Here is a 22,762-nt window from a genome sequence, read left to right as displayed (position 1 = left end):
TGCCACTCCTGCTATTGCATACAATCTGCAGGGTTTCACAGATTTCTTATCGTCACCATTAGCAAATCATGCCACTTCTTTTATATGTTTTGTGTAATTCACACCGTGTCTGCCTTAGGCCACTGACGAGGTTTTGTTGGCAGAGGTTTCTCATGGAGGTGTAACAAGTGCTAGCAGAAGTTTTATTGCTGAAAGAGCTCCAGATCTTCCTTAGATATCCCTAGATGGAAGGCCAGAGGACATTTCCTCTCTGTGTCCTCTGTAGTGCAGAAATGTGATTTAATAGTTATCCTTGCTGCCCATCTTACTCTTGTGTTGTTTGTATCTATTGCTCCTTTAAAGCACATCATCCTAATGGCCCGTGATAAATTATCTCTTTCAGAGACTATCTGATTTTGATATCTGCAGAGTTTAGCAAGCACTTCCATAAAATATGATGGCTCTTCTACAAAAGAAGTTATTTAAAGTTGGGATCATTTTAAATGTTTCATTGGTAGGTTATCCTTTTTTTTTTCAATTTAAATTTAGGATAGCTTTTTTTATTTAAAAAATACAAAGACAAAGGCAACTTCTACATTCTGAGCTTAAATATGTATAAAACTATCCTTGCTCAGTGCATGTCCGTAGGTCTTGTTCTCTGGCATCTTCAGTTAATTTGCCTCATTACTATGGAACTCCATATTTTTTACTACTATCAAACATTTCTAAGTGTTGCTTATGAAAGAAGACCTGACTCTATTACACTTCATACAAACATGTAGAGTAACGCTATGTTGTGGTGCAGTATAGAAAACAAAATATACACTAAGTTATACTATAACACTGGGGTTACCCTGTTTCTTCAGGATTGGTTAGGCTTTTCAATGCTACTTTGTTCCGTTTCATATTTGCAGTGTTTTCTATCTTCAAGAAGACTTTGATATAAACTCACTGGAAATTCTGTTACTTTTATAATATAGCATCTACAAATTTTTGCCATAGAAGTTATTTATCCCTAATGAAATTCTTTCCTGCTGAATACTTCCTTAGTAAGCTCAGCTATTGAAGAATGACTTATTTCTCTGATTTTCTTCCTGTCCCTCGCAGGTGCAAACTTAGCAGATTTTAAACACTGGGCAATATACTGTGAGTGCCAAAGTTTTGAAACATGATTCTACCAACACCAAGAGGAGATCACATTTGCCACTCTGTAGTTCTAGCTTAATTGCATGTGGATTCTTCTTATTTGGAGGCACTTCCTTAGCGTTGTGCAGTAGTTGGAAACCTTGTAATGTCAGGAAACCTCTCTGAATTAGACATTGGTGCTAGCCTTTCCTCGTCCCCCTTTCCCGACCCTGGAATTTTAATATGACCATTAAAAAAAATCTTTCAGTATTAAAAAAATGAACCATTTACTCTCAGGGTGGGATGCAGGCATTATGCTTTTTCGATGCACTTCATGTCCTATAGTTTTCTACTACTCATTGTGGACCTCTGTCGTGCTTAACTATCCTTTGGAGTAGTGATCTGTTATTTCAAATCCTAGCCAACACTTCTGCTTTCCTTTTACAATAAAGGCAGGATTTTTATCTTGTGTAAAAATCATGAGATAATGGGCATGTAATGAAGCTATTTTCTATTCCCAGGTTACTTACAGCTTGAAATAAAGTGTTCATCTTTCATTCCTATAGTAATTAGGTCAGAAAGAGAATTAGAAGGGATATCCTTGTATTGTTCACTTACATAATGGTATCAGCCTAGTTTTTTCATAATTTCTCCAGATATATGTAATTTATAGAATTCTTAGATGAAAACAAACTTATTCTATGTTTCCTAGTGCATTCCACCAAATCCTATTTCAGTACCTTAGAATAGTTTCTGCAGTAACATTAAAGCCTTTTTCTGTATTCGTAGGTAGCCTTCTGAATGTTGGTAGAGCATGGTATTGCATATAAATTACTTTCTTTGTAAAACAAGTTTGTTTTCAGTGTCAGTCATTTAAGACTTGCTGCCTCTCATCTAAAGAGATGTGTTTGTTCCATAACAAGGAAGCTGCTTGAGATTTGGCATGTAAAGTATTACCATTTAATTCTCCATTTTATGTATGTGTTTGCTTCCCCTTCCTTTTTTTCTTCATTACTCGTTCATGGAATACCTTTGTTATATTGCAGCCTTGGGATTTTTCTGCACTATAAAGGTACTCATATCTTTAATATTTAATGTCTCCTAGAAGGTAGATCTGGAAATATTTTCCCAGTACTATTCTAGTACTAGGCAATGCCTATTACTATTGATGTATTATATATAATATTAGATCTTTTTTAATTATCCATTCCTTTGCAAAACTGGGCAGCAAATACAACCCAGTTTTAGGAGTGGTTTGCAACTACTTACCATGAATACACGCAGTTAAATAAACAAAAAAAAAAAAAGTAGGTTGTAGGGCAAGAATCAATATTGCACTAATCTAAATGACCCCAGAAACAGAAGAAACAGTAAGTGATGACTTTTTGGTGTTTGAAATCCTTAATTAGGCATATACTAACAGTTAGGAGATAGTTCCTCTCACTGGGATGTGAGGCACCTCAACCTATTAACTTTGTAAATGAACATTCAAAGGACATTAAAGGAGTTTTGCTAGTGTTTTCTTTCAACTGTTACTCAAATGAGCAAAGCAGGTTGAAGAACGTGTGAAGTGATTAATTACACTAATTAAAAACACTTTATTTACGCTTACTCCATAATTTATCATTACTACTTCTGTCACTTGATCGAAGGTGAGTGAAGTGCTTTTTGTAATTGGTATAGGAGCTAATTAAATGTTCGTTTAAGCACGTTTTGGTCTGTTTCCTTTGTCAATTAGAACCGACATCGCAATAGATGACTGACCAAATGGAAAAGTGTCTAACAAAATACTAGTGCCCACTTTACTGCTTACTTGGTGAAGGAAACATGTCCCAGTAAGCCAACTGACTTTAAATCTTAAGCAGAGAAGAAAATCCTTCTCCTTTCACTTGCACGATAGTTTTGTGAAAAACTAAGTAACAAGCAAGCAATAATCTCATGGGGGCTGACTAGGTATATGTTTCTGTAGTTTGTAGTGTAATTATTTTAGTCAATTCAGAATAATTATTGCATAGATTTAGGACGCTGAAGTAATCATGCCTATATCTTGTAATAGTATAGTACTGTATGTAACTTGTCATTATACAGTAATTATTTGATAATTGAACAACTAGCAGATAATGTATTATTGAATATTTGTTCCCTGATAACTTCTGTTCCGTAATGTAATCGATTAGCCCCATTTCATATTTCAACCTTGGGTTTGGGTTTTTTTTTTCACTTTTGAAGAATGACCATAGTATTGCTATAGTATTATCTTTGATTGTTACACACTGTGAACTTAAAATTTGTGATCTATTCCTTGAGATACTGTAGTCTAAGGATCAGGAAACTGGAATACCTTTTTGCGTGTCTGACTGGTAGACAATAGGGATAGGCTGTATGTTGACATCCATGCAGGGCACAATTCTTTGGTCTCTTTTTTAGAGTTCCTCCTTTACAAGTATCCCATATTCGTCTGGCTATTTAGCTTTGTGAGCCAGAATAATTTTATTTATATGAAATATAAAAAATATCAAGTTCTCAAAGTTTACAATGTAGTTAATCTACAGATTTCTACTATTCAACTGGCTGTCCTGTAGGTAAAAATATATCATAATGAATGCTGATTGCACTTAATTCTTTGTCAGAATTTACATCATGAGCTTGTTTATAAATACTCAATTATGCTGTAGGACTATTAAAGAAAGCAAAATTTGATAGGATGTGCTTCTTCAGAAACCCCACCACCTCAGCAGTCAGCATAATTTCTCAGCACTTACACAACTGCTTAACTTCTGACACTGTTAAGCTCCTTAGAGCTCAAATTACTAGTGGGTTTCTTACGTGTGATACTTTTCTGCTTATGACCTCTGTGGAATACAATTCGGGTAAGCTTTGCTACTGCGTAATCACCAGACAAGGCCCTGTGCTCCAGGAGAAGGAAGAAAACATGTCATGACTCTATTGCCTATTCCATTACTGACAGTGCTGGTGCAATTTTTTTATCACTTGTCACTGAAGCTCCCATAGGCTTTAATGACTATTCTTGAATCAAAATGTTGGTACTGTGCTCATTCACTTAATTTGGGCACTGTGCCGTCCAGTCTGAGACTGCAGATGACAGTGTGCAGCTGAGCATCCAGCTTCTCTCGGGGTTTGCTTCCAAGTGAGTCAGGAAAGGAAAGCTATGTGCTGTACTCTTGGAGTGTGGCAGTGCCAGGAAGTGCTGAATCTCCTCTTGTTGCAGAACAGCTAACAGAAAGAATCGTAGAATCATAGAATCGTAGAATCATAGAATCGTAGAATCATAGAGTCGTAGAATCAGAATCATAGAATCGTAGAATCATAGTCTCATAGAATGGGTTGGAATGGACCATGAAGTTCACCTAGTCCACTTCCCCTGCAATTAGCAGGAACATGGTCACTTAGATCAAGTTGCTCAGAGTCCCATTAGATGAAGTCGCTCAGAGCTCCATCCACCCTGACCTTGAATGTTTCCAGAAACATACTTTTATAATTTGGAGCAGTGGTGCCGACACAGTTGGCCTGCTAAATATTTCTAATAATATAGGTACTCTTTTACTAGCATTGTATTTGCTAAAAATTACTTATATTCGTATGTTCAATTGGTACATTTTCTCTGTTAGCATGCACTACTTTAAAACACTTAAAATATCTCAGAAACTGATTTGCCTGCTATGAAATCAGCAAGCATATTCCAATGGATTTAGGTATAGCAGCCTTAGCCCTTGGCAGTTTCCAGGCATACCAAAATGGACGTTTTGGACCATTGTTCAATGTATAAGTTGGATTGTCCTGACGAAATGTAGGTAGAAAGTCAGTTGCACAAATGAATATAATTCTTCTGTGCTGAGGAACAGAAAATTATTTAAAAGCAAAATACTTTTTGACACAATGGAAAGCTTCTTTCATCTTGTTTTAAGTATTATACAAAGTGTAGTTTTAAGAAAAAAACATCTACAAGAAGGGTTGCAGGGAGGATCTGGGGAACTAGAAGCCTGTCATTCTGACCTCAGTGCCAGGGAAAGTCATGGAACAGGTAATCTTGAGTGCTATCATGAAGCACATGCAAGAGAACCGGGTGATCAGGCCCAGTCAACATGGGTTTACAAAAGGCAGATCTTGCCAAACTAACCTGATCGCCTCTGATGACAAAATGACTCGACTACTGGATGGGGGAAAGGCTGTGGATGTAGTCTTCTTGGTCTTCAGTAAAGCCTTTGATACAATTTCTCACAGCATTCTGCTTCAGAAACTGTCAGCCTCTGGCCTGGACAGGCGCACACTCTCCTGGGTTGAAAACTGGTTGGATGGCCGGGCCCAGAGAGTGGTGGTCAATGGAGTTAACTCCAGCTGGAGGCCAGTCACAAGTAGGGTTCCTCAGGGCTCAGTACTGGGTCTAGTCCTGTTCAATGTCCTTATCAATGACCTGGAGGAAGGCATTGAGTGCACCCTCAGCAAGTTTGCAGATGACACTAAGCTGGGAGGAAGTGTGGATCTGCTGGAGGGTAGGGAGGCTCTGCAAAGGGATCTGAACAGGCTGGACTGCTGGGCCGAGACCAATGGGATGAGGTTTAACAAGGCCAAATGCCGGGTCCTGCACTTGGGGCACAACAACCCTATGCAGTGCTACAGACTGGGGAAGAGTGGCTGGAGAGCTGCACGGAGAAGGACCTGGGGGTAATGGTTGACAGCCGACTGAACATGAGCCAGCAGTGTGCCCAGGTGGCCAAGAAGGACAATAGCATCTTGGCTTGTATCAGAAATGGGGTCACCAGCAGGTCCAGGGAGGTGATTCTCCCTCTGTACTCAGCACTGGTGAGACCGCACCTCGAGTACTGTGTTCAGTTCTGGGCCCCTCACCACAAGAAGGATGTTGAGGCTCTGGAGCGTGTCCAGAGAAGAGCAACGAAGCTGGTGAGGGAGCTGGAGAACAAGTCTTATGAGGAGCGTTTGAGAGAGCTGAGGTTGTTTAGTCTGGAGAAGAGGAGGCTGAGGGGAGGCTTTATTGCTCTCTACAACTACCTGAAAAGAGGTTGTGGAGAGGAGGGAGCTGGCCTCTTCTCCCAAGTGACAGGGACAGGACAAGGCGGAATGGCCTGAAGCTCCACCAGGGGAGGTTCAGACTGGAAATCAGGAAAAAAATTTTCATGGAAAGGGTCATTGGGCACTGGCAGAGGCTGCCCAGGGAAGTGGTTGAGTCACCTTCCCTGGAGGTGTTTAAGGGATGGGTGGATGAGGTGCTGAGGGGCATGGTTTAGGGAGTGTTAGGAATGGTTGGACTCGATGATCCAGTGGGTCCTTTCCAACCTGGTGATTCTATGATTCTATGAAGAAAAAGGAAATCTATGGGATAGCCTAAAGAGAGAAATATAATAAAATAAATTATATTGGTCGGATTTTATTGTTGGTTTTTTGGGGTTTTTTGTTTTTTTGTTTTTTTTTTTTTACTTGCTGGTCTCTAATATCTTTTCACTTCTTGCATAAGAACTAGAATAGTTAGAAGTTTATATGTATTTGTTCTGTGCTTGTAACTAATTTTTTGTTTCTTAAGCAAACACTGGTAGAGCTAGAACAGTATGTGCAAGTACTGAGAAGTATCTTAGTATTCTGCTGTTCTGAAACAGCCATATAAAATATTTCTGCAGACAAACATTCACTGTTCAAGAATATATATTTTTCTTAAAATAATTCAAAATGAAAGTTGTAGGCTGCGATCTCATTTTTTGCTTGATTGGTTTGGAGGGTTTTTTTACTCTGAATGTTGGAAGAAGGAAGAGGAGAGATCAGAAAGGATAGGCAAAAGATTTTATTTCCAAAGAAAATATTGTTCTTAAAAATAATAGGACAAGTGTTTTCCTAATTTCTAGTTTTTCCTCATGTTTGAGCCAGCTATGGATGATAATAGTAAGCCATATTCTTTGTGTAACTCTGTTTTCCCGTAATCAACCGCTACTGTGATGTTCTTGAATTAATAATAATGTCATCCTTTAAGACCACTCACTTCCTTGGTTTGGTTTTAAATAGCTCCAATGCACCTCACTGCAGCGTGGCACATTGTGCTGTTATTCAGAAAGAACAACAGCAGCCCATGACCAGCAACCAGTGTAATACTTTATCCCTCAGAAGTGAGGGGAACAGTAATAGCCCCAACATGATGGGGCTCATTCTGCAACCTTTGCCTTGTGCTTCTGTCAGCTCCTTGACATCCCCCTTGCCGGAAGCAGGTAGATATTGTGGCAGCTCTCTTTCTACTGTGTCTGTAAGTCTCCAGTTTACGTTTATGGCCAAATGCAATGCACTAAACACCATGAAACAGCTTGTTCAGTGTAATGCCAGGCTATACTTATTTTGTCAAATGTAATGTGGGCAAAAGGTAGCGAATGGGCTTTGGTGCTGCTCCCTTTAGCGGTGGGATGCAGGACAGAAGTGAGTCCGGCAGCACATCTGCTCCTCTTCCCTGTTTAGCTTGAAGTAAATGTGCCAGATACTTTCAGGTGCTCAGAATATTTTGAACTCTTAGGCTTTTCAAAGAGAAAAATAATAGCCTATAACGTAACTGCCAGTAAGAGGGGTGGGTAACAGAAACTAATTAAATTAAAATTAACTAATTAAAAGGGCTTCACATGAAGCCTGCCCCCTTTCCTTGCTGTCTGAGCGGGTGACTCCTTTCCTAACTCTGCTGTGCCTGACAACATCTGGGTCTCCAGACCACAAAGGAAACTTTTCATTCCCTTCTCCAATTCCTAGAAAAGTCCTCTGCTTTCCATCACCTCTGAGGTTTCATTGTGGGTTGGCTCCCTGATGTACGCATGTCCTTCATCCTCTTCTGTTCTCTTCTTGCCTGGTCTTCTTTGTACTCCAGCAGCTTTCCTCAGCTTAAGTGCACTTTGTGTCCCAAGCAAGATGCACACCCTCTCCCTCTCCTTTGAGCCCCTTCCTGAGCCAGGTTACAGCAGCCAAGGTGAGGAAGATGCTGTTCTGCTCGAGGTCAAGAGGAAATGGAGTTATTGTCTGCAGTACACATCCACCAAACTGGAGACAAATTAAAGAGTTTATTACTCTTGTTAGTCCACAGTGACGTCTCTTGCAGTATGATGGCTCTCACTTAATTTCCTGTGCTCATATCTGTAATATTTTAATACAGGAAGAAAGTGGCACTGTCTGAATCAGTGAAAATTTGGTACTACCCACTATGAATAATCCAACACTAATATTCTTTCGTAATGCAACCAGTTTCTTTTATGTTGAGAGAAAAAAACATAGGGGAAAACAGGCAGTCGTATCTCCTTCATACCCCAAATAGAACCAAGATGTAGTATGAATTTTTCAAAGCAATACAGCAAATCCTTCTTATCAACTAAATTAAACCTTATAAATCTGGAAGTGTTTGTTTTCAAGCTTATTTTAAATTGCAGTTGGTAGTTAATTATGTAGCACTAAAGGAAGAAATAAGACTGAATTGTTCCAGTAGTTTACTAGTGATTTCCCGTGACTAACTGAAAATAAGAGAATTTCTAGCTGCCTTAACTCGTATTAAAGCAAATGAAAAATAGTTACACCTATCCTAACACAACAGAATTTACATTTTTGCCAGGAAGAGACAGTAGTTTGTTGATAAGAGCCACCAGCATATAGGATTACACAATTAAACCACTTTCTTCTATGCTGGGTAAGCTGCAGGCTCTTCAGAAGGTTTGCTTTTACCTTCAGATTGAAATCTCAAGAATCTTAATGAGAAAAGCAATCCATCTTTTCCCTATCAGACAAGACAGGACTGCTTGCAGTACCTAAATCCTGAGAAAGGAACTTCCACTTTTTCAAGATCACGCTGATTGATCTCAAGTATATCTTGTAGTTTGTGTGCTTGGTTTAGATTTAGTTATTTACAGGTGAGCAGCCACAACTCTATCCTATGTTGGATTGAGAAATGTGGGTCTATTTTAAATTTAGATATCTCTCTGGCAAATTCTCTCCAACAACTCTGTAGTTACTTTATTGAAATGCATGTATGTTTTAATCGTTCATTACTGCTTGTTAAGGTACAAAATAAAACCTGCTATACAGTAGTTAGTGACCTTAAAACCAGGTGCTCCAAGCTTTTTACTAAAATTGTTTTTCTGCAGTATTTAGCCAAAGCGATGCAGGGAACCAAAAAATGTGACTCTAGCTGGCTGTGTAAATCCCCTAGCAAGCCACAGGTAATATGAAAGGAACACTTGAAAGCCAGATGCAATGAAAATTTAAACATATTGAGTTCATAGCATGTGATAGTTTAATCATTATTTAAGCTTTAGAAATGTCACAGCGTAATTACTTTCAGAATGAGTACAAACACTTTCATGCACAAAAATTGCTTTCTTGCTCAACTTTTTCCCCTCCTGGGAAAGTTATGCTTTTGTGACTTTTCTGAACTTAAATGACACTTGATCAGAAGCAAATTCTCAGTGAAAATTCAGAATCAAAAAATTAAAATAAAGTCTACAGATATATTTTAAAACTAAGTCTGTTTTCTTTATGTTCTTGAAAAAGTCTGTAAAAATATTTCTCTCATTAAAGAACAAAACTTGCAACAAAACCAGTTAAATGGAAAATGCTTAGTAAACCCTCTTTGCAGAATCAGGGAATGGAAAGAAACCAAATGGTGGATTTATAAACACCCATGCAGGATTAAATTAATCTCTCCTATGCGTGTGATACATTTTTAATAACCTCACAGCATACTTGTAAGCAAAATAAAAGAACTAGAACTTTTCTGATTTTTTCTATATCTGCAATAATCTGATGAATGCAATTGACTTTGCAGTATAAATTGTGTTGATAAGTAAAATAGTGTCATAATCCCAGTCTACACTTAGATGCAAACACTTCCACTTTATATACCCTGATATGATCTGTATGTAATATGAGCATTTCAGATTGGATTTTGGGAAACATATAATGGTTCTGCCACTTCTGAGAAACAGGCTAGGAGAAAAAAATACTCTCCATGTTAATTTCGAGGTGGGTGTTGTTTGCACCTTTCTTAAGTGGAAAGCTCTCTTTGGAGCAGTTGTGCATCTTCATACCAAAGACTTAGAGGATATAGAATCTGGCCTTTGTATGAGGAATGTATTGGGAGTTATTTCTGGTAAAATACATTGGAATTTTGATATTGTGAGTCTTTTTCAAACTGATCTTTTTGCATGTTCTGTAGGAGCAAAACCAACATAGTCATTTCACATCCCTTAAGGTTTGTCACCTTCTATGCTCTTATGAGCTACTTAGTGCTAACCAGAAGATGAATCCATCTCCCTGTGAAGCCACTGAATATGCTATAGATGACAGCTGTTGGGTCAAAGGTAGACTTCTTTTGTAACTCATGCAATGACCCAGTCATAATCCTCTGCTTTTCTCTCCTCTTGTATTTCATTTGTTGGGCCCAGACACCATGGAAGAGTAAGCTAGTTTACTGAAAACTAGAAGAAACTAAAATCATTGAAGGTGTAGGGAAGGATTAGGTGGGTATTCATTAATGTAGCCTTTTCTGTACGGAGACAGAATGAGTTCACCATTAAAAGTGATTGTGGGAAGTCACACCTAAATTACTCAACAGTCTTTCCCTGTCTGAAGTATGCTTTTGGAGCAAAAACTGTGGAATTGGCTATGTGTATATGATAAGCTAAATCACTTGGATGTGAACTCAATGAATATTAGAACATGTGTGAGTTTCACAGAACAAATAAATAGCTATGGGAAATGTCACTCCTCATGCTCCCAACAGGCCCTTCAATCTGGCAGCCCCAATTTAAGCTCGCTGCCTGCACTAGGCTCTCCTGCCATGCAGTGCTATGATGGAGAAGATAAGATAAGCTAACAAAACAGTCATCAAAGATTCACTGCGATCAGGGCGAGTCCTACATGATGAGAGGAGCTATTAATATTTTAAAGGCTGCCATCCATCCCTACAGGCACCAAAGTATTACATCACCACTTATACACCACACAGTGGCTGTAATCAATACATCTAATGTGCTGGGGGCCCAGGGAGGGACAAGTTAGCATTCTCCATGCAGAAGGACTGGATATAATTAAGTGAAATAAACAAGGCTTATCCCTAGGAAAACCCTCATCAACTATTCTAAGCTGAAAACCAAGACTTCTTTATCAAATAGCATGGTTGGGTTTGTTTAGGCTTCAAATTTCTTCACCAGTCAAAACCATGTGGTTTTTGCCAAGAAAGCAGTGTGGTCTGTACCTGGAACACCATAATAATGATGACTGAGTGGTAAAGAAGGAATTTAATGTGTGTGACTTATTACTGAAATGCCAGACTGTGAAAAGCTGAAGCCACAGACATCTGATAATTTTGAAGCACCATTCGACAGATAACACAGGTGTGTTCTTTTACTGAGTCTTTCTGACAGCTCCCAAATCCTGTCCCTGCAGGGCCCAGCCTCCTCTCCCAGAGTGCGCTCCAGCTTAATTCCAAACCTGAAGGGTCCTTCCAGTACTCAGCCAGCTACCACAGCAACCAGACCCTCGCCCTTGGCGAAACAGCAGCTGCCCAGCTCCCAGCCCGCAGCAGTCAGGCCAGAGGTGCCATCCAGAGCTACAGCCAGGTACGTGTCCTAAGCAGCCTGGGTCTCTTGCACCTGAAATTATGTGGGGTAGCTTCCAGGAAACAGGTGTTTGGTGCCTGCCGGTGTGCGAATGTCTGCCTTTACTTTCTGCCTTGTTCACTGCAGCTGCACCGGGGTGGAGTTACCACCTGGATTTTTGTAAATCTAACGTGGGTTGACTTGCATAGTAATAAAATAATCTTGTTTAAAAGGGGATTTACATGCCAATTTTACTTACTTGGTTGCGTATTTATTTTGGTGATAGCATGTTTAGGCACTTAAGTGTGGAAATTGGAAATTTTGGTGACTGTGCTGATTAGGAGCCCTAAATAAGGTCTAGGACCTCCCCGCATTGGTATCAGGATACTACTGAGAGCAGTTAAGTGCCAACAAACAAAAACAAAGCCAAGCTGACACCAGTTGTGAAACCTGCTTGGGATACTATGCATCTCCTGGTGCCGTGGCCTGATCCCAAATAAAAGGATCATCGTTTTCCCCCCATATTGTAAGACAAGCAGTTTATCAGACAGACATCTGTACGTCTCAAACATTCTGAAAGATTGTTTCAGGTACCCATGAAAACTTCATAAATTTCTGGTCTTGTCTAAATGGTCCCCCCCAGCCCTACACGTAATCCTCTCACCTTCTGTGCTTTTCACTGCAACATCAGAGCCGCTCACTGGGAGGTTAAGCTTCAGTTTAGACAAGAATTTCTAGAAGTATTCATGCTTCTGTACATAAATTAAGTCTGAGTAGGTTTTGTTGGTCAGCTTAGGTTATTTTCTCTGTTTAAATGTTAACCGCACCAGCAAAGCAGACCATCTCAATGTGACACTGGGACATTTTATATTTTGGGATTCTGTAGAATTGAGTAGTATTTTGACTTTCAAAGCCTTAAATTGCTAAGAGATTTCAAGTATTATATAGTCATTGCACAGCTTGTGGGATATCGAGAGACATCATACAATATTCTATTCTCTCAGCTCCTTCAGAAAAGCTCCCTATCCTCTAAGATTGAAAAATGAAATAAAGCACAGTTAAATTTAATTTCAAATTGGGCAGATACATTTTTTTTCCTTCTATAAAGGGTTTAAAATGAGCTTGTGTAGTGGTAAGGCCTCAGGGTTTTTCTCTGTTTACCAAAGAAGACCTCCCTGATGTTCTTTGGGATTAGAGCCAGCAGGCAAGCAGGATTCCAGCTAGAAAGAAAAAGGAGGCTGTAATATCCAGTTGTAGCCTGGGCAGATGTCATCAGGAGTTGTGCTTTCTGAAAAGTATCGTACCCTGAGGCCTGAAAGGGTGTGATGCATTCTTCAAAGAGGTTAGAAAAAGTAAGATGAAGGAAAAGGAACAGGTTATGACAGCAACACAACCAAAGAAAAAGCAACAGGCAGGAAGGGAAAGTGTGCAGTTGTTTAGAGGTTAGAAGAAGTGATATTCATAATATAAATTGTATTATACTCTTTTAAACTATCCTCATTATAGGAAAGGATGCATTTATGGAAAGGGGAAAAAATAATGATCTATATTTTTTTCATTGAAATTACACTGAACAGCCATTGCCTAAATCTGAAAAGCTCTCATTAACCATCTGCTTCACAGAGAACTGGCTACCTTCAGAAAGATAACTAGTAAGTTAGTAAGGCAAGCTTTCTTACCCTTTTTTTATAATTGATATGAGAGGGCAGAAAACAGGTTTTCTTCCCATGTTCCTTCAGATTGTATGGTAGATGTTCTTGCGGGAAAGTAACTCAAATAACATAATTATTCTTCACACCATCATCCTGCAAAAGATGCTTGACATGTTCTGGTCAATTAAAATGTATCTTGAAAATATTAACAAATGGCCATATAATCTCTGAATGAGTACCATAAAAAAGGTATCTAAAGGAGGTTTTAAGAGAGGTAAACAACAACAGAAAGAGTCAAAATGAAAAAGTTCTGAATATGAACATTTCTGATCCCACAACTAAGGAAAAAAAGTCAATCTTTGGAATTGTTTTGCCATCCCTATTATAATTAAAAGAAGCCGCAAGAGTCAAAATCATAGAATCATAGAATAGTTTGGGTTGGAAGCGACCTTAAAGATCATCTAGTTCAGACGGTGGTAATTTCCTTTGGTGTTTGTGTGCAAGGAATATAGCTATCTCTGAACATGAATGATATGCGTGGGAAAAAATATGTAAATAGTCCCAAGGCCAGCTGTGACAACAAGAACAATTTCTGAAAATGCAATTGTATAGAAAAGAGAAACTAATTAGTCTTGAGACTTCCTGTATAGTGCTGCAAAGTGCAATCTAACGTTTTTGTCAATTAGGAGGACTTCATTATAGATCATACAGTTTTTCCACTGCTTTGAGTACTTTAAAACACAAGACTTTTTATGTTCTAAATGCTAGGGATTCTCAGCAACAACTGCTCCTACGGCAAGGGATTACTCTGTTTCTCCATTGAAAACAGCTTTTCAGACATGCTGTCCAGATCCCGATATATCTTGTATTAATCAATTAAATTTATTTATGAAGAGTCAGCACTACTGACTCTTGTACTTGACTAAGTTGCTCCTAGTACAAAAACCAGCAGATTTTGCAGATGAGTTACTCAAAAATACATCCTCTATTTGGACAACGTAGTTCATGAGCAACTTGATTGACTGCGTTTACTGTCGTCTTGAGAATTATAAATATCATAGGAATAGAATGCATAGCATGTACTACGAATAGTGGTTTTCCTTGTGCTCTGCCCTGTGTTTGCAAGGAGAGAGGAAAAGAAGTGAAACTAGTTTTCATTTCTGGATGAAAACTTCTTAAGCTTTCGGTGTTCCTGCAGTCTTCTCAAGGGCTGAGGCAGAAACAGACGTAAATCCCTACTGCATATTATCCTGAAGCTTCTGGGCTGAACAAGCCTGCAGAGAATTTGAAAGCCCTTAAACCAAAAAAGTAGATGTAAAATTAAGGTAATTTAAAAAAGAAGAGCCTTGGAAAACCATTTAACAGTTTATTTTTTAACATCTCTCCTTTCTCCTCTAAACAAGTCATAAGTTTCTCATTCATCAGGCCACCACACCTCATTAGCCCTTTTCAGAGTATTAGCAAATGAGTACAGGAACGTGTTCACTTGTCAAGCAAAACCTGTATACTGGCCTTTTCCAGTTGGTCTCCTGGCTCTTCCTGCCATCAGTCATTACTTGTGCCACAAGGTGACAGGGAGGCTTGATAATCTATCCAGACCAAATCTAAACTAAGGAGTTCACTTCTGTTAGGATGTGGCAGATGATGACGTGTTTAAAACTGGATTCCAAATATGAGCATGAGAATTTTTCTGTCATTAAAGGAAGCTGATGAAATCTTAAGACAGATTACTCTTATTACAACACCCACAGAGAACAACTCACTAGTGTAGCCTATGATAGTGAAGAAGTGATCTGCATAATGCTGGTTTGATCCTACAGTAGGTAATGATCACAGCTTTCATTGCTGCTTTAAAACCAGAGACTGACCACCTCTGAACATTCTGGAGGGTTCTTTCAGCTCTGTTGTGGCTGTAGAAGATGATGATGGTATTGCCTACATTCATCTATACGTATGACCTTTGAGATTAGGATCAGGAAGGCTGACAAGTTTTCCTAATAGTGCTGGGGTATATTTTGCAAACATAGTATAGCAATGACATTGAGCCATCCATGACCTTTGTGGCAAGTGACAGAATAGGCCATGTTTGAGGGATCCTGAGGTACAGGCTGGCATGTGTTACATGTTAGTGCATTTGAATATAGGTAGCATCTTTTTATTTACGTCAGGAACTTACAAATGACAGCAAAGCAGTCCTGCAGAAGAAAGACCATTCCACAGATGCTGCCTAGGGACTGAAGTCTGCATCACAAAGACTAAAAAATGTTAGGAATTTTCAATACCCTCTTCTGCCCTTTGCAGAACAGTGTTGATAGAGGAATTGGACCAGAGTAGAGTGATACCTTGAGTAGAGCCATATGGTAAGTTCTTTGGTGAGACAGGGAAAAAATCCTCAATAGACGGGCAAGTCTTCCAGTTATTGAAAGGGCACAGAATATCACTTAGATTGTGAAACAGAACTGGACCTTTAAAAGACCACTTCTGTCTCTTGAAAACCCTAGTAAGATTGATCAAGTTTGCTGCCTTAATTGGAAACAGCCACCAATGTTTGAGAAGCCTGGAGGGATGTCTTCCACACCACTTGAGCATCCAGTTGGAAACATCCTTAGACTCAAAGGAAAAGGTCTTCTGATAGGAAACAGTGTACTCCACCTAACTGTTTTCCTGTTCATTGGATATGACCTTGTTTAAGGTTTTAAGGACCAAGTTAATGTTCCAGAGAGCAAAACAAGCCTAAACTAAAAATGCTTGTGGATACAAGTTGATACAGATCTAGGATGGGCATGCACACTTATTCAAATGTAATGTACCTTTTTCGTTTCTTTTGTTATCTGTCAGAGAAGTATACAGGACATTGAACACAAATTATCATTTTTTAAGGGTAACTGGTACCATGATTCAAATTTGCCAGCATTTTTTCTGGAAATTGTTATCATTATCTCATTCCAAATAAATTACTATGAAGCCTTTTCTGTTCTTAGTTAGTTCTGTTTCTAAGACTTGGGCAGCTGCATTGACAGAAGTTCTGTTTCTCAGCACCTGTGAATTATTAAGTACAGATGCACAAAATGTACCAGGTTTTGTGTTTGTGTTTTGGCACGCTGAAGAAGAAAAGAGTTTGAAGGGATTTTAAGTATCATACCAAACAGACCTGCTGCACCTGCTAACCTATTCATAACGGTCATCTTGTTCTCTGAACTTTTGCTATTCAGGTTTTGCTGGTCTTGCACGCTGTTTTTCCCTCTGGGAGCAATCTCCAAGAATCAACATGTTGCTGTTTCGATAATTAGAAGCTGACCCACAAGTTCTGTTTAAGCTGTCTAGCCACCAGATTTTTGTAATTCCTTAGCCATTAAAAAATATAAGCAGAATAAATAATTCAGTACAGGTATTTTCCCCTTTCAATTTCATTTCATAAAACAGAAATCTTGTATTCAGTCTTTCATTTAATCTTTTAAAGTTCCAAATTGAAATTAAATTCTCGATTGGAATTGTAAAAAAAGCAAACAAACAAACAAACAAAGCTGATGTCCTGAAACTTAGTGCATTAAATGCATGAATTATAGCAGGCAAACAACACTTACACCACTATAGCCTAGCTGGACACCTTAGGTAATCTTCTTTTTAGAACTCTGCAGATCTTTTTTTGTGTCAGTAGAGAATGCTCTTTCTACTAAGATTGAATGGGAAAGGAAATATTTTCATAGCTTTATTAGTGTTCTCATGTTTTTTCACACATTTCTACTATAAAAAAAGGATATATTAGAATGCATATATTGAATCCAAATAAGCAAATCAAGCTTCTTTTCTTTGTGATGCCAGAGGAAAAAAAAAAAAATCACAGTGTCTCAGAGTAGCTACTTATAGGGCTGTAGTAAGAAAGTCCTTTAGTTTTGCTCACACCTTTGAAATAGATTGATGCAGGAGGATATAGCAACTGGGAAGCAAATTTGCTCTCATTAGTTTAAACAGAGTTTCATTATCAGGCTGACAACTGTTATGGATAAATGGAAAAATAATGGAAAAATACCACTGTGTTTCATTCTTCCATATGAAGTCTAATGTCACGTAGCAGGATGAACAATGACATGTGTGTATACTTGTCTTCAGCAACAGCCAGGGAGAAACACAGGGAGAAATTAAAACCCAGTTTGTCTCTCAAAACAGGAGTGAGGAACATGACTATACACTTGGCCCTTTGAAAAAACAGAAGAACCTCACAATAAACTTAAGACAGGTCTGAGATGAGTCACGTCTTAGAAAATACTGCGTACTAATGTTTTCATTCCAATCTGTTCATCCAAAAGTTCCCTCCTTCACACACAGCAAATGCTTAGCTTTTTACGAAGTGCTACACAATGCATTTTTAATTAAGCATTTAATTCTTGTGTCTGCCATTACACCTTCTTCCCTAAACCAGAAATTCACGAAGAGGGATTTTATTTATTTTTTTTTTGCTTTTTGAATTAGTACTTACAGAATGCCTGCAGCTTTATAGAGATTTATTAGGAATATGGGATAATATTGGTTTACTCAAAATTAATTACTTAAATCCCTGACACATCAAGCAGTGTAGGGGTAGATTAGAAAAAGAAATTCTTTATACATGTTGACAGTTCTTGCCTAAAATCATTATGACTGTCTAGGTTACCAGTGCACTGCAGAAGACATTGGTAGCGTGTAAGACTGTATTGTGGAGCAATACTGAATAATACAAAATATAGTAGTAGTATGCCACTTTACAGTCCAAAAAGATATATTTATTAAAATATATCAATTAATAACATAGCTGGTTCAAACAGTCTTTCATTGTGAGCAAAACTTGCGTTGTCCATGTTGTCTTAAATCTTTCCAGCCTGTTTTTGTTTTCAAAAAGTTGTTACCATACAGTTTAAACCTTGAAAATAAAAACTGTACTCCTGTCAAACACATTATTGGACAGTCAGTTGCAGATTAGCTCTTCTTTCCAGTTTAAAGCAGAGATGGTAAGTGGCTCAACATGAAAGTAGCTTTTAAAAGTTCATTGATGTTTCCAGAGTCTGCCTTCCTGTTTTTTGTTAGGAGTCCTTTCAAATGAGCAACTTGAGCTTCTGGGCCATTTCTGAAAATTTCAAGACTCAAACTTGATGCTGTGGTGTCTGGAACTCACAGCCACAATCAGAACAGTCCAACTCAGCAGCTAGCAGGCTACTTACATCTGTGATCCTCTTGCCTGCCCGGGACTTAGCATACAGAACAGTTTACGTTACATTGATCTCTAAGGCTGTTGCCCTTTGGGGTGCAAAACCTCCTGAAGCCAGCGAGGTTTGGGTTGGGCCTCCCTTGAGATGCCTAAGCGCTACAAGTGCTGGTAGCTTCCATGCTACAAATAACTAGGAGCAAAGTACCAGGAGCAGCTCCTCCTAAGCTTGCTCCTTATCCACGTCCAGAAAAATAGATACTCTTTCTCCCAGGTGCAAAGCATCTCAGATGAGGGGTGGGGCTCCAAAAGTTAGAAAAGAAAAGGACGGAAAAATTTCCAGAGAGCTTACATAGGATGAAGTACACATTTCTGGCATTTTGAACCTCATTTATTCTTTGCTGTGATGAGTTGCACCTCGTCTTCAGTTCCTGATCAAATCCTTTACTGGGAAAATCACATATAGTGAAAATCACTCAGGTTTCTTAGCATGAACATAGTGCTTTTGTTTACTTGTTTGGTCATTTTTTTTTTGTTCCCTGTAGGATGCCACTAAAAAAACACATTGCTATTGAAATGTGAAACACCACTGCATTCACCACACCTTTCTGAACTGAGTCACAGAATTCATTATTCCCATTTTAAAGGCTTTTCTCACTAAGGAAATCAGTAGCTGAGAGGTGGGTGTGTTTGGGCAGAGCACTGGTCACACTGATCCAAACTGTACCTTCAACTCCTGGGATCTGGAGCACTTTCTAAGGTTTAAAGTAAATCCTCTGAACAGCCAGGGAAAAAAAAATAGTATCTGAAACAAGAGCGCATCTCTCAACAGAGCGCAAAGCTGTCGTTCACTGTGAGGTGTAGCTATTATAGAGGTTTAATGTGACCAGATTTGCAGATCACAGAATGGTTTGGGTTGGAAGGAACCTTAAACACCGTTCAATTCCAACCACCCAGCCCCATAAAAGAGGGGAAGCCGCCTGTGTGTAAGGGTAAGCTCCATCCTTTGCTGCTCCAGAAGCAGCTCAGGCACACGACTGCAATTTCTAAGAGGCAGCACCTGCAGAGGATTTTCACCCGCTCCCTCCTCTCTTCCCAGTTACTGAGTTTAAGGGGAATTTTGTGCTGCCCTGGCTGGCTGCGCTCCATCCCTCCTGAAGCAGATTCCCTGTTCCATGCAGCCTCTGCTCCTGCAGGGATGACCCAATCAAAGCCCTTCCCGTGACTTCAGCCCCACTCTTCTATGAGGAATAAAAGTTTTGAGAGGTGGTCTATTTCAACCTGGGGTAGGTGTGCGGGTGCTTTTTTTGGAGCACAAGACCCCGTCAGCCGGGTGGAGGTTCACTCCGACGAGGAGTTTTTACTGAAAAACACTTACTATCCTTAATAAATTATACATGTGGAGCTAACGTGCTTTCTAAGATATTTAAAATATTAATATAAGGGAAAATAACTTAGGCAGGATTTAAAAGCAATGCACATTCATGCACTCTTCTTTACTCAAAACTAAGAAAAAAACCCTCTTAAGATATTAAGTTTGTACATACAAGTTTTTCTCTCCTACTCTAAACAAATTCCAACTCCACAGCAGTGTGTACTTTAATAATGATAGCATCAACAAAAATAGCCTCCTTTGGAAGACTTGGAAAAATGTTTAGTGGTTTTATTTTTTTTCCTTTTTTACTTCCTTTTTTACTTTTTTTTGGTACTTTTTCACTTCTTTTTTTTTTCTTTATCTTTTTTACTTTTATTTACTTTTTTACTTTTATTTTTTTTGCTCTTTTTTACTTCCTTTTTAACTTTTTTAAACTTCATTTACCTTTTTTTGCTTTTTTACTTTTATTCTTTACTTTTTTTCACTATTTTACTTTACTTTCTTTTACTTTACTTTTTTCACTATTTTACTTTACTTTTTTACTTTACTTTTTTCACTTTTTTACTTTACTTTTTCTTTTTTACTTTTTCTTTTACTTTACTTTTTTCAACTTTTTTACTCTTTAACATTTTTACGTTACATTTTTTACTTTTTTACTTTAGTTTTTTTACTTTACTCTTTTTTACTTTACTTTTACTTTTTTTACTCTACTTTTTTACCTTCTTTTTTGCTTTTATTTATTACTTTTTTCTCTACTTTTTTATTTTTCAATTTTTTTTTTACTTTTTTACTCTACTCTTTTTTTTTTTACTTTTTTTTCCTTTTTTAACTTTTTTTACTTGACCTTTTTTTTCCCACTTCCCTCTGAAGCTATAATTTCTCACAAATAGCTGGTCCTGCCGCTTCCAAACCGCCCGCCCAGGGCAAACCCCCCCGCACGCGGAGCACTAACGAAGCGCGGGCCCCGCCGGTGTGCGAGGATGACACCAAAGCTCCCCGAACGTTGCAGTTTCAGTGGCCGAACAGCTCCTAAGCTGGAGGAGGAGTTGCGCGCGCGGCTGGAGATGCTTTAGGATCTTCCCGAGAGTCCCCCGATCCCGGGGGCGCCGCGCATCCCCTCGTCCCGCCGCCCCTCTGCCGCGGCGGGGCCGGGCCGGGCGATCCGCGCGGTGTTTTTTCCCCCCAGTGACTGTATGATTCTATGATTCCAGGGCCCGGGGGGCCGCGGGTCCCACCCGGCCGCGCCGCCCGCCGCCCCGCAGCCGCGGGAGCCCTTCGCGCCCAGCCACGGCAGCGCCTTCCACCTGCCCGAGCCGCAGCACGCCGCCGCCGCGCTCTACTACGCCAGCTCCACGCTGCCGGCGCCGCGGGGGAGCTCCCCGCTGCCCGCCCAGCCCGGCGGCTCCCCCACCAAGCTGCCGCGGGCCGGCCCCGCCGCCGAGGGCGCCGCCTACGCCGCCGCGCAGCGCCTCTCCTCCCCGAAGCAGTCCCCCAGCCGCCTGGCCAAGTCCTACAGCACCAGCTCGCCCATCAACATCGTCGTCTCCTCGGCGGGACTGTCGCCGTCCCCGCTCCGAGTGACCTCCCCGCCCACCGTCCAGTCTAACATTTCCTCCTCTCCTATCCACCAGTTAAGCTCCACCATCGGCACTTACGCCACCCTGTCGCCTACCAAGCGGCTGGTTCACGCTGCCGATCAGTACAGCAAGCACTCCCAGGAGCTGTACGCCACCGCCACCCTGCAGAGACCCGGCTCCCTCGCAGGTAACGGCGCGGCCGGCGGCGCCCCGGGGGCGGGGGGGTGGGGGGGGAAGAGTGGGGGCGAGGGATGCGCGGAGCCGGTGGGATGCAGGGAGAGTGGGGGGAGGGGGATGCGCTGTGCCCGTGAAGATGCGCGGAGATGGGAAGGATGCACGGTGCCGGTGGGGATGCGCGGTGCCCGTGTGTCTGCATGGAGCCGGTGGCGATGCGCGGTACCTGGTGGGATGCGCGGTGCCGGGAGGGATATGCGGTGCCGGGAGGGATGCGCGGTGTCGCTGCGCCCGCGGAGGGCAGGGAGGTTATAGGGAGAGGGAAAGCCGCCTCCGCCAGCTCCGCCGAGCCCCCGGTGACAGCGTCCCGCTGAGCCGCAGCCTCTCCCAGGAGGATGCTGGGGTGACGCGAGTGGCAGCCGAGAAGGGGATGGGGAGAGTCGGGTGGGTTTGGCAGCAGATCGATTCGGGGAGGGTTGCGGTTTCCATTCCGGCAGCGGTAAGTGGGGAGAGAGGCAAGCTGCCTGCCTGCTTCTTTAAGAAAGTACCTTACTTCTCCTGGCTCATCCCATCCTCCCGGTGCCGGGCAGGTGTGGTTGCTAGCAGTGGGGTGCAGGGCTCGCAGCGTTGGGTGTTGAGCTCCTTGCTTTTGCCCACGGTTCGGGTGGAGAGGATGTTACTATGGTGAATCCTTTCTCTGCCACGATCAAAACTGTGAGCCTTTTGCAGAGACTCACTTTCCCCTGGGTTTACTGGCGGTTCTGGGGTATTTGACAAGTTTGGGGTCACATAGGAGAGACTCCCGGTGTGCCAAGTTGTGCCGAGTAATCGGGAGCAGTTATTTGGCTGTGAGTGCTCTTTAGAGTATAGGCTGTTACAGCTCAATTAATGTCTCTGCAACCGCAGACTTTGAACAGATCCTAGAAGCGAGACACTGGTGTGCTGTTCTCTCAACCATCTCTCTGCTAAACTGAGCATCCTTCAGGGGTGGGTTTTTGTGTTCTTAAAATTTCCAGTTTCATTGCTATAGTAACAGCTGCTATGCTCATATGTTCTCTTGTGTGACATAAATAGATTTGAAGATAAATAGGATGCATAAAGAGGTTTGGCTGTGTTTA

The 22,762-nt window shown here is 40.6% G+C and overlaps 1 protein-coding gene across 7 annotated transcripts in view; it reads left to right on the top strand.

Moving 5' to 3' along the window:
• The window catches only part of CTNND2 (catenin delta 2), a 662,788-nt gene that overhangs the window by 350,652 nt on the left and 289,374 nt on the right, over nt 1-22,762 (top strand). For 6 of the 7 annotated variants that reach the window (XM_054059035.1, XM_054059034.1, XM_054059037.1 and 3 more), the window contains 2 exons: nt 11,536-11,708; nt 21,105-21,657. In XM_054059035.1, the coding sequence (XP_053915010.1) occupies nt 11,536-11,708; nt 21,105-21,657 (726 nt within the window). The remainder of the gene's footprint in view (nt 1-11,535; nt 11,709-21,104; nt 21,658-22,762) is intronic. The other variant, XM_054059041.1, reaches the window with a different exon arrangement.

The sequence above is a fragment of the Cuculus canorus genome, chromosome 2, assembly GCF_017976375.1.
Source record: "Cuculus canorus isolate bCucCan1 chromosome 2, bCucCan1.pri, whole genome shotgun sequence".
In the NCBI taxonomy this organism is placed as follows: Eukaryota; Metazoa; Chordata; class Aves; order Cuculiformes; family Cuculidae; genus Cuculus; species Cuculus canorus.
Note: the sequence above shows the minus strand (reverse complement) of the source record. Positions and strands in the feature narration are given on the sequence as shown.